We start from the raw sequence: 11,141 nt of genomic DNA on the forward strand, positions 1-11,141 counted from the left end.
CCGCTCACGGCACCACTCGCACCGCTCACAGCACCACGGGCAAGTTAGCGTGAGGACGGAACGCAATTAAGCCTTTTGAGTGCTACCTGGGTGCTCAGCCTGCAGCAGGCGCTCAGAGGCAGCACTGGGGAAAGCCCTGGGGCAGCGTTTCCCAAACTTACAGGCAGGGCACTTTCTTCCAAAATCTGGGGACCCGTGTCCTGCAGAACACAGCCCAGGAGTGGCTGCAGCCAGATTCTGGAAGGAATGGAACTCCCCGCCTGGACCCTCAGCTCCAATGACCACCCCTCTGTTTTCCGAGGGGTTTGTCTTTAGTGCCACTGAGGAGGGATCTTTTGTCTTGAGTGTCATGGAGGTGCTCTAAGGAGGTGTTAGGACTGGAGTGGGACCCACAGTGGGAGCTTTGTAACCTTCCCCAAGCGAGCTCTCAAGGCTACAAAGTAACGAGAGCACACCGCTTTAACTTGTTTTATTATTTTTTAGGTATTTGGTAAGGCCAGCAGATCAGGAGATGATTGCCATTGAGAAGCTGGTTTGTTACAGTTCCCAAGTGGAGGAGGCATGACACCCCATGGTGCGGGAGGCCACATGGGAAAGCACCAGGGCTGGTCAGGAGGCAGAGAGAGAGGGGGAACTCTGGGCGGGAGCCTCTATTGTGGTTTCTGAGGGAAGGAACCGTGAGGTGGGGTGAGCAGGCTCAGGGTTGGCTGTTTGGAATAACTTCATGCTCTGGGGCACAGGAACCGTCCCTGGTTGTCTGGTACTTGCCCTGGGTGACAGGGCAGGAGGGCAGTGGCCCAATGAGAGAGCCCCGTAGGGGAGGTGGTCAGGGGAGTGTGGACTCAGGAATGGTTGGTTTGCGTTTGAAAAGTGTGTTACTGTCTCTAGGAACTGGCTGACCCTGGGAGGGCCAGTCCCTCCAAGGTCAGCAAGGCCCCAGATGTCAAAGCATCAGGATAGAGAATATAAAAGGCATGATTAATACACACAAAGTCCTATCTATGTTTTTGTTTTTGTTTTTCTTTTTTTTTTTTTTTTTGGCTGCAACATGCAGCTCGTGGGATCTCAGTTCCCTTACCAGGGGTTGAACCCAGGCCACGCAATGAAAGCCCAGAATCCTAACCACTAGGCAACCAAGGAACTCCCACAAAGTCCTATCTTTGCATCTTCACAACACTTGGGCTGGCACAATGCTCGTCTTTTGTTTCCAGATGAGGAAACTGAGGCACAGAGAGGGGAACTTGGCTGAAGTTGTGCAGTCAAGAGGAGGAGGATCTGGGATTCAGGTTTGAATCCCAACGCGGGTTGAATCCCAACCAAAGTCAGCTCCCCTCGGTTTGGCAAACTCTCTTGCCCACAACAGGAGTGCAGATAGGCACAACCATGTCGGGAACCCTGGCGGTATCTACTAAAACTAAACAGAAAGGGGACTTCCCTGGCGGTCCAGTGGTTAGGACTCTGCGCTTCCACTGCAGGGAGCACGGGTTCGATCCCTGGTTGGGGAACTAAGATCCCGCATGCTGCGTGGTGCGATGCGGCCAAAAAAAAACACAACACTAAACGGAAACGTTCCCTGTCCTGGGTGTCTGCCCAGCAGAAACCAGAGCTCAGGTGCACCAACGACACAGGCAGGAATGCTCGCAGCAGTTCTCCTTGAAATAGCCAAAGATGAAAGCACCCGAATGGCTAGTAACAGGAGATGGATAAACTAACTGTGGCTATCCACACAGTGGCTTACACACAGCTGTGACAACGAATTAAACATTGCTGCACACACGGATGACTCATAATGTTTAACAAAAGAAGCAGAAACAAAAGAGGACACACTATCACTCCATTTATAGCTGACGTTCTACAGCAAAACTGATCAACCACAGAGTCGCACTTGGTTACTGTTGGGGCTAAGAGGGCGTTACTGGCAGGGGAGGCGAATGAGGGAGCCTTCTGGGGTGATGGAAATGTTCTAAATCTTGGTCTGGGTAGAGGCTGCAGGGATATATATATATAATCATTGAGCCATACATGTAAGATTTGTGCACTTGACCGTATGAGTTATACCTCAGTGAAGAGCAGCCACCTGCTCTAACTGCACATGTGGATTTCTGGGCTTCTGTTCTCAAGAAGGCCCTGTGGGGCCGGGATGCTGACGTTTGGGAAGATAAGGTCTGGCTGCTGGGCCCCAGCACCACCCTCCCACCGTGTCAGTGGGCTGATTTGCATGCCCTGTCATGGTCCAGCAGCCTCCCCAGTGTGCCCTGAAGCACCTGGAGCACACCCAGTGCAAGCCCAACAAGCGACTCCCACCTGCCTCCCTGCCTCTGGCCATGGCCTGTCAGCATCTGGCCCTCCTTCTGACTGGGGTCCTCCTAGCAGGTGAGCCCTCCCTGGGCCTTGCTCACCCAGGGGTGGAGTGGGAGACAGCACACTGGCTCTGGAAGCCCCCTGTAAGGAAGCAAATCCATGTGGTCAGTGGGGAAGGTTTTGGAAGGGTCCTTGAGGTGGAGAGGAGAACTGGCCACAGGTGGCCCTGCCCCAGACTTGAGGCAAGTCACTTCTCTGTGTGGGCCTCAGTTTCCCCATTTGTGAATGACCAGATTGCTAGGGTCCCTTTGGACTCTGACTCTTGGGGGTCTCAGAGACTCATCACCTTTTGAGTTTTTCAGAGGGGAAGCTGGTGTGGGCTGGTTCCTACCCCACAGGGCCTCAGGGACAAGCTAACTCTGAGAAGGTCTTCAGCAGCCAGTGGCCGGAGGCTGAGCCAATGGGTAGTAACAGCCCCGGAGGCTTCTTGGGGGTCATCAGTCTGTAGCCAGGGTTTGGAGAAGCCAGTGTGACCAAAGTGATAGGGGTCTGCAGGGCAAGGCATGAGGATGGGCAGCCCAGAGACCACCAGCACACCCTCTGAACTCTAGATCCTTAGCTGAACATGGCTCCTTGGGAACATGACACTAATGGGGGCTTAGGGGTCGCCAGCTCTGTGCCCTACCCAGTGACGATCCCATGGCACTGGGCTGTGAGCTTTTGGGAGAGGATTCTCCTGGGAGTCTGACCAAGACTTTGTGGGGCAGGGGCAGGAAGGAAGGGGCCCAGGCAAGACCTGAGTGTGTCTGTCTCTCTCAGCCTCCCAGCCAACCCTCACCCAGCCGGACACACTGCTAGTCTTCCCAGGCCAAGTGGCCCAACTCTCCTGCATGCTCAGCCCCCGCCATGCCACCGTCGGGGACTACGGCGTGTCTTGGTATCAGCAGCGGGCAGGCAGTGCCCCCCGCTTTCTCCTCCACTACCGCTCAGAGGAGGACAACCACCGCCCCCCTGACATCCCTGACCGCTTCTCGGCAGTCACGGATGCAGCCCATAATGCCTGCATCCTGACCATCAGCCCCGTGCAGCCTGAAGACGCTGCAGATTATTACTGCTCCGTGGGCTACATACCCTAGGGGTGGGGTGTGGGATGAGTGCCTTCTGTCTGCTTCCCACTTATGCTCCTGACCTTGGGACCCTCCCTTTCTCTGAGCCTTGATTTTCCTCCTTTGTAAAATGGGTTAATAATCAACATGTCAACAATAACTATTCGGAGGGCCATGAGATCCTGGCTGAAAAAGTGACTGTGAGACGCAAGAGGGAAGAGATATGGGAACATATGTATATGTATAACTGATTCACTTTGTTATAAAGCAGAAACTAACACACCATTGTAAAGCAATTATACCCCAATAAAGATGTTAAAAAAAAGAAAAGAAAGCTCAATAAAAAAAATAAAAACAAAAAAGAAAAAGTGACTGTGGTTGGTCTGGGTGTGGGAGTGTGGGGGTAGGGATTCTGGGGATTTTTGCAGAAGGGGAAGCACCTGAGACCCTTGGGTGGGGCCCCACCTCCCTACCAGCCCCCAGGGGGCTCAGAATGGTGGCTCTTGCCTTCCTGTGACTGGAGGAACTGGAGTGAGAGAAAAAATAACCAGCCCTTGCTGGTCCCAGCTCTGCATGGCTGGTTGTGGTCCAACACACACAGGGTCAGTGGACTGGGTCCCTAGGAGCCCCTGCCTACTCCTGGATGGGGCTAGGAGGCACCTGAGGGCCAGGACGGAAGGTGCTGAAGACAGGTGGGCAGATGGCAGGGGGAGAATGGGCAGCAGCCATCCTTGGGTAGAGGGGCAAGTCTTGCCACCAGAAGCAGAAGTGAGCTCTGGGAGGGGGGTCGGGGGCTGAAGAACACACCCCGCTTCCCTCCCGGTTCCCCTAAGAGGCGCCACCTGAACGGAGGCCATCCCTCAGATGCAGAGGTGGGGTCCACAGAGGGTCCCGCCTAGGCTCCCAGCCATCTCCTGGGCCCTCTCCGGGCTCTCCTCATTTGTCTCTGCGGGGACGAGGTGAGCAAGCAGGACCAGAGCTCCCCAGGAAGGGAGGGGGAATCGCAGCAGGACCCCGGGCCTGCGCGGGGTAACGGGCTCCGCAGCCCTGAGCGCACCTGCCCTTCTCCCGGGGACACAGCCGCCTCAAGGCCTCTGGCCGGCCCCACCCCCAGGACAGGTGCCCAGGAGCCGGCCGCCCCTCCCGGCCTCAGTTTCCTCCTCTGCGCTCCCGCCAACGTCCGCCCAGCCGGGACGCGCTCGGGGACGGCCCGGAGCCCTGAGTCGACTGGACGGCCCCTCCCGACCCCAGTCCTGCGACCCGGATCCCGGAATCCAGGCGCAGACCCATACTGCGCGGCGGGACCAGCGAGACACTGGCCTCCGCGCAGCCTAGAGCGGTCCCGGAAGTGCCGGGGAGGGGGCGGGGCTCGGGCTCTCGGGCCGCCTCGGGCTTCGCGTCAGCAGCCGCAGCCGAGCGAGGCCACGGCCGCGGGCAGGAGCGGCTCAGGTGCGGCCCCGCCCTGCTCGCCCGCGGCCCCGCCCCCGCTCAGGTGAGCGGCCCCGCCCCGGCCTAGGTGAGTGGCTCCGCAGCAGCCAGTGTGGCCACCTCTCCCTCCGGTGGCGCAGGTGTGGGCGGCCCCCGCCCGTGGAAGCAGGTGCGGGTCCGCGGCCGCTCGCTGGCCTCCAGCCAGGAAGCCCTGACTGGCCCGAGGGTCGGCCGGGTGCCCAGGCCCTGGGGGGGTCCCAGGAGGATGGAGTGACGGAGGCAGGAGGAGCCGGGGAAGGCCAGAGAGAGGTGGGAAGTGTGGGGTTCCAGACCTTTGGATTTTCGGTGCCAAAATATTTAAAACATCGTTGGTCACAGATAAAGTATCGCTAACTTTTTCAACACAGTGGAGACTTCAGCGTGTAGCTGGTACATAGTGGGAATGGAAAACCCCCGAGGAGGGAACCTCGGAAACACCAGGATTTAGCAGGTGGGTGGAGGCACAATATCCAGATACAGAGAAAGAGGGGTCAGAGGGCATGAAAATTAGGGGGGGAAAAGAAACCAAGGGGATGAAGTGGGGCGTGGGAGTGGGGTAGGTTGGCCAGCAAGGTGGGTTAGTGAAGGGTGGGCTCGTATTGTCACATCGTCCAGTTTTTCATGAGAAAACCTACTGAGTTTTAAATATTGGCAGCTAAGTCAAACAAAAAGGAAAAGCCTGACTCTTTGAGAGTCAAACACAACGTGTCTGTGGCAGGATCCCCAGAGTGCCAGTTTGCAGTCTCTGAAATGAAGGGTTTTGAGAGGGATGTCTTGGAGAGGCCTTCCAGAGGGGGGAGGAAGTGAGGATCCAGAAGAGAGGGCTTGGCTGTAAGGAGGTCATTAGATGCTGGAGCTGAAGTCCCAGCTGAAATTGGAAACTTGAAGTTTGTCTCCGTGCCAGACACAGTCGTATGATTTTCCTTGGCAACATTCAGCATCTTAGGAGGAGCTGGCAGAGGAGGTGGGTAGTTAGTGGCAGGGCAGGGAGGTGAGGAATGTGATGCTGGTCAGCGAGCTGGTTGAAGTGATGCCCATAGTTAGACCCACTGTAGTCTAAGCTAGATGGGGAAGGGGTGGACCAGGGTGAAAATGGGACGTGAGGTTTGAGGAGGTCGGGTGAGGCGGGGGGGAGTGGAGACCGTGGCTGTGAAGAGGAGTGGGAGTGATCACAGGCTTTTTTTAAAAAAAAATTATTTATTTATTTATTTATTTTTGGCTGCATTGGGTCTTTGTTGCTGTGCACGGGCTTTCTCTAGTTGCCGCGAGTGGGGGCTACTCTTCGTTGAGGTGCACTGGCCTCTCATTGCGGTGGCTCCTTTTGTTGCGGAGCACGGGCTCTAGGCACGAGCGCTTCAGTAGTTGTGGCGTGGGGGCTTCAGTAGTTGTGGCACACGGGCTTAGTTGCTCTGCTGCATGTGGGATCTTCCCGGACCAGGGCTTGAACCTACGACCCCTGCATTGGCAGGTGGATTCTCAACCACTGCACCACCAGGGCAGTCTGACACAGGCTTCTTGAGGATATTGCAGTTCTGTGCTTTTTTTCACACCTGGCCTTTCTACTGGCTGAAAATTCATTTAAAAAATATTCCAAATAGGAATGATTTCCATCATGACTATTCTGATTAATTTAGTATGTCTTTTTGAGGCAGTTCCTCTCTGACTTCAGTGTAAGGATGATAGTACCTTTGTATGGAGTCCTGAGGAGTACATGAGATATGCTTGTAAAAGGTCTAGCTGTGCCTTGCACACAGTAGTTGCTCAGTAAACTCGAGTTGTCATCATTATGGTACCTGAAGAGTTTCCCTGGAGGTTGCATAGCAGTTTGTGGATGGGGTCCTGCGGGGCTCCCTCTGGGCCCCCACAGTGGGTTGGGGGGCTGAGTGGGGTGTTCTAGCCTCCTTCCTTGTCCCTCTGAAAATACCCCCTTCGACCGGAGCAGCTCTGCTTTTGTATGTTTCATTTATTCATATCTCCCAGATAATTGACTTATTTGAATAAAGAGTACTTTCGGCAAAATAAAATAAAAGTGTGGTAAGCAGTTCTAACACAAACACAAATAACTTTTCCTCCATTCAATCATTTATTTATTCAATAAATTGTGTGTAATGATTGAGTGGCTGTGCTGGGAGCTGGGGATTCCAATATGGAGGAGCCCCGGATTTGCCCTTGGGGAGCTCGCAGGTGGTGGTGGGGAAAGTCCTGCCATGACATTTGCCTTCCAGGTGGTGAGTGCTGTGATGGACATATGCTCCGTGCTCCACGGTCACCAAGGCCACGTGCCCAAGATTGTCAGAGTCTGAGGGTGCAGGGAAGAGGGGACATTTGAACTGAGTCTGGAAGGATGAGCAAGTGGCCATGTGAGAAGAGTGGGGACCAGTCAGGAGGAGGAAACAGCAGCATGTGTGAGTGGTGGAGCTGGAAGTTTGGGGGTGTGTGGAAGGAGAAGCAGGCGACAGGGCCACATGGCCGGGTGTGGAGGACTTGGGCTGCTGCAAGCTCCTGAGAAGGGGGATGCCACGATCAGGACTGTGTTTTGGGCATTTGACCTTGGCCTCCACGTAGAGAACGGGCTGGGGGGAGGGGGGAAGCTGGAGGTAGGCAGCCAGCGGGGAGGCGAGTCACACGGAGGCCTGAGCTGCCCAGTGGCAGCGAGGAGAGAGGGAGAGACCCCTTCAGTAAAAACGGGAAGTGGACAGGACGGGGTGTGCCGGCGGGAATGAGAAGGGCTGACTCCCAGGGCTCCGGCTGGGGCTCTGGGCTGGAGGCCTGCAGCCGACCGATGGTAGGAGGCGGGTGTGTGCTCTCTCTTTCCCAACAAGACCCCAGCCCCAACCTCCTCTGGTAGCTGGAGTCTTGCCCCTTTTTCAGAATGGCTCCACTTCCTGTCCTTGCCCACCTTTCTGGAAACCCTGAGCCTTTAGAGTCTGGACACCACAGTGTGTCATTGTCTGTCTGTCTGTCTTCCTTGCAGTTGTTTCTGGTAAGTCAGACTTGTCTCTTACTCAGTAAGGACCATCTCAAGGGCAAGATTGTGTCTTTGGTTATATCTGCCTTAGACTCTGGCACCTACTAGGTGCTTGACTTGCTGACTTGACAGTGTCTCTTGTTTTCTTTTCAGAATCTGAGAGCAGTAAGTGTGTCCCAAAGAGAAACAGTCACTAGGGGTGAGCCCGGACACACAATGGAGATTCCCCCAGCAGCCAAGCTGGGTGAGGCCTTCGTGTTTGAGGATGGGTTGGAGATGCAGACAAACCTTTTCCCGGAGGAGGACCCGGGGGGCCCTTTTCTTCAGGAAAGGGGTTTAGCACAGATGGCTGTCATCTACAAGGAGATCCCTCTGGGGGAGCAGGACGATTATGAGGGGAATATCAGTCTGTGCTCAAGCCCTGTCCAGCATCAGAGCATCCCCCCAGGAGACAGACCCCAGGACGATGAGCCGTCCAGCCCAACCTTCCTCCAGAAATCAGACCTGAGTATGTGCCAGATAACCCACAGCGAGGAAGCGTCTGGTAAGCCCGATGGGGAGACGGCGGGCAGGGGGGACTCGGGACCCGAGGGGCCTCACAGGACTGCACAGCCAGCCAAGCCCTACGCGTGTCGCGAGTGCGGCAAGGCCTTCAGCCAGAGCTCACACCTGCTCAGGCACCTGGTGATCCACACGGGGGAGAAGCCCTACGAGTGCTGTGAGTGTGGCAAGGCCTTCAGCCAGAGCTCGCACCTGCTGCGGCACCAGGCCATCCACACGGGGGAGAAGCCCTACGAGTGCAGGGAGTGCGGCAAGGCCTTCCGCCAGAGCTCTGCACTCGCGCAACACCAGAAGACCCACACCGGGAAGAGGCCGTACGCGTGCAGGGAGTGCGGCAAGGACTTCAGTCGGAGCTCGAGCCTCCGGAAGCACGAGCGCATCCACACCGGGGAGAAGCCCTATCAATGTAAGGAGTGTGGGAAATCCTTCAACCAGAGTTCGGGCCTGAGCCAGCACCGGAAGATCCACACGCTGAAGAAACCGCACGAGTGCGAGCTCTGTGGGAAGGCCTTCTGCCACCGGTCCCACCTCATCCGGCACCAGAGGATCCACACAGGCAAGAAGCCGTATGCATGCGAGGAGTGCGGGAAGGCCTTCAGCCAGAGCTCCAACCTCATCGAGCACCGCAAGACGCACACGGGCGAGAAGCCTTACAAGTGCCACAAGTGCGGCAAGGCCTTCAGCCAGAGCTCCTCGCTCATCGAGCACCAGCGCATCCACACCGGCGAAAAGCCCTACGAGTGTGGCCAGTGCGGCAAGGCCTTCTGCCACAGCTCGGCCCTCATCCAGCACCAGCGCATCCACACAGGCCGGAAGCCCTACGTGTGTAATGAGTGCGGCAAGGCCTTCCGGCACCGCTCGGCCCTCATCGAGCACTACAAGACCCACACGCGGGAGAGGCCCTACGAGTGCAACCGCTGCGGCAAGGCCTTCCGGGGCAGCTCGCACCTCATCCGCCACCAGAAGGTCCATGCGGGGGACAAGCTCTAGAGGAGGGGCTGGCCCCGCGGCCCGCGCCTCTGCCAGCTGGAGCCTGGCCCCCCGCTCATCTGTGAGGCCTGCCCGCCTCCCCAGACCAGTGCCTCCTGGAAATGCCCGCCCACCCTGGTGGCAGGGTCCGGCCCCCTGTCTGCGGCCCTGGCCCAGCAGGGGGACTGGGTAGGGTGGGGAGGGAGGCCAAGGGCCGGGGCGCCAGGGCACAGCTGGCTCTCAGTTGTCTCGTGCTCACCTGTGACCCAATGGGGTTTAGTTTTGCCCTCTATTCGCTTTTTCCAGAATCCAGAAGAAGAATAAACGTCAGAGGGAGAAAGTGGAGTTAAACCCATGAAAATGTCAGATGAGCTCTAACATCAGGCACTTTTAGAAGAAGTAACCATGTTCGCGGTCCAATCAACTGAAGGAAAATGGATCCAAAGTAGACGCGTCAGCAGCCCACCTCGGGCACTGGTGGGGACGGCCAGCTCAGGTGACAGAGCAGAGGGAGGGTCTGGAGGACTCATCCTGGGTGTGGGGGTGAGGCCCCCTTGTGCTCTCTCAGCCCTCGACGTGGGTTAGCTGAGGGCGGTTCTGGCTGGCAGCTCTTCCAGGAGGTGGAGGCGTGGTCCTGGAGGCCGGCAGACGGTGCAGCCTGGCTCTAGCCCAGCCCGGGCAAAGGCTCACTGCCCACCTGGGGGTAACCCTCCACCAGACCTAGGGCCCCAACCACAGCATGCCTTGGACATCATCGGGGCCCGTCTCTGGTCGGTGCTTTGCAGCCTCCCCTCCACCCTCCAGTGCAAGGGGATAGAAGGTGATTCGGTCAGGTCTGGGTTCAAGTTCCAGTTATGGCCCCTCCCTCATGACCCCTCCGTGAGGTGGGCATATTGGGACTGGCCACATTCCCCTAAGGGCTGGTGCAAGGCTCCTGTTCAGAGTGGGACCATGCATGAACGTGCTTTGTCGGCTGGCGATTGAGGCTGGAGACCCACAGTGACCGCTGCCCCACCTGCAGGGGAGGTGCATCCCTGTCTGGTTCCCGACATGGCAGGGCCCCCCCTTTCAGCCAGGCTTTCCCTCCCTCCCTCCCTCCAGCTTGTGTCCTGGGTGCGGCGACCTGGACAGGACACTTCCTGCACGCTGTCCCCGCAGCGGCAGTGTGTCTGCGTCCTGTCCTTCTCTCTGTCCTCCCCACTGGGGGTTGTTTAACGAGGACCATTGTCTGCGTCCTGCCCTGACCAGTTCAGTTGGGCATCCCCAGAGGTGGGGCTCCGACAGTGGCATGTTTTTAAAGCTCCCCAGGTGATTAGAAGGTTCCCCTGCATAGCAGGCTGTGAGCCCATGCTGGCTCCCAGGCAGCCCCAGCATCTCCCAGATGGCATCGTCCAGAGCAGAGCTTGAAGGTGGCCATCCTGTCTCAGACCTCTGCCCACCACCCCAGGGATGGGCTCAGGCAGTGCCGTGTCTGGCTGGTTGGTAAGCGTTTGTCCCAGGCCTTTGTGTGTCCACGAGGATCTTTAGTTCTGGCTCCCCGGGCTCCTCAGAGCTAGTGTGGGGAGGACGCAGTCAGAGCTATTTTGAAGCTTTCTGAGTCTCTGGCTGAAATCCCACGAACCCATCATGGTCACACTAGTTATTTCAGCTTATGAGAAGCTCAGCTGGGCAGCTGTGTATAGTTTAGATGAATGAAAATGGGAAAGCCATAGTGGTTACTTCTTAAGTGGAACTTGGTAGGCCAGAGATGTTAAAACGACAGGTCTGTT

The 11,141-nt window shown here is 57.0% G+C and overlaps 2 protein-coding genes across 2 annotated transcripts; both read left to right on the top strand.

Moving 5' to 3' along the window:
- The first annotated feature begins 2,253 nt into the window (after positions 1 to 2,253).
- On the top strand, positions 2,254 to 3,771 carry VPREB3 (V-set pre-B cell surrogate light chain 3). The gene is made up of 2 exons (XM_022551303.2): positions 2,254 to 2,373; positions 3,121 to 3,771. The coding sequence occupies exons 1-2, from the start codon at positions 2,325 to 2,327 to the stop codon at positions 3,435 to 3,437; spliced, it is 366 nt and encodes a 121-aa protein (XP_022407011.1). The 5' UTR covers positions 2,254 to 2,324; the 3' UTR covers positions 3,438 to 3,771.
- A 1,196-nt stretch (positions 3,772 to 4,967) lies between these two features.
- On the top strand, positions 4,968 to 9,672 carry ZNF70 (zinc finger protein 70). Its single transcript, XM_089894800.1, has 2 exons — positions 4,968 to 7,279; positions 7,996 to 9,672. The coding sequence occupies exon 2, from the start codon at positions 8,059 to 8,061 to the stop codon at positions 9,391 to 9,393; it is 1,335 nt and encodes a 444-aa protein (XP_089750926.1). The 5' UTR covers positions 4,968 to 7,279; positions 7,996 to 8,058; the 3' UTR covers positions 9,394 to 9,672.
- The last annotated feature ends 1,469 nt before the right edge of the window (positions 9,673 to 11,141 follow it).

The sequence above is a fragment of the Delphinapterus leucas genome, chromosome 14, assembly GCF_059928025.1.
Source record: "Delphinapterus leucas isolate spDelLeu-1000000601 "Yukka" chromosome 14, BTC_Dleu_Yukka2, whole genome shotgun sequence".
NCBI classification, from domain to species: Eukaryota; Metazoa; Chordata; class Mammalia; order Artiodactyla; family Monodontidae; genus Delphinapterus; species Delphinapterus leucas.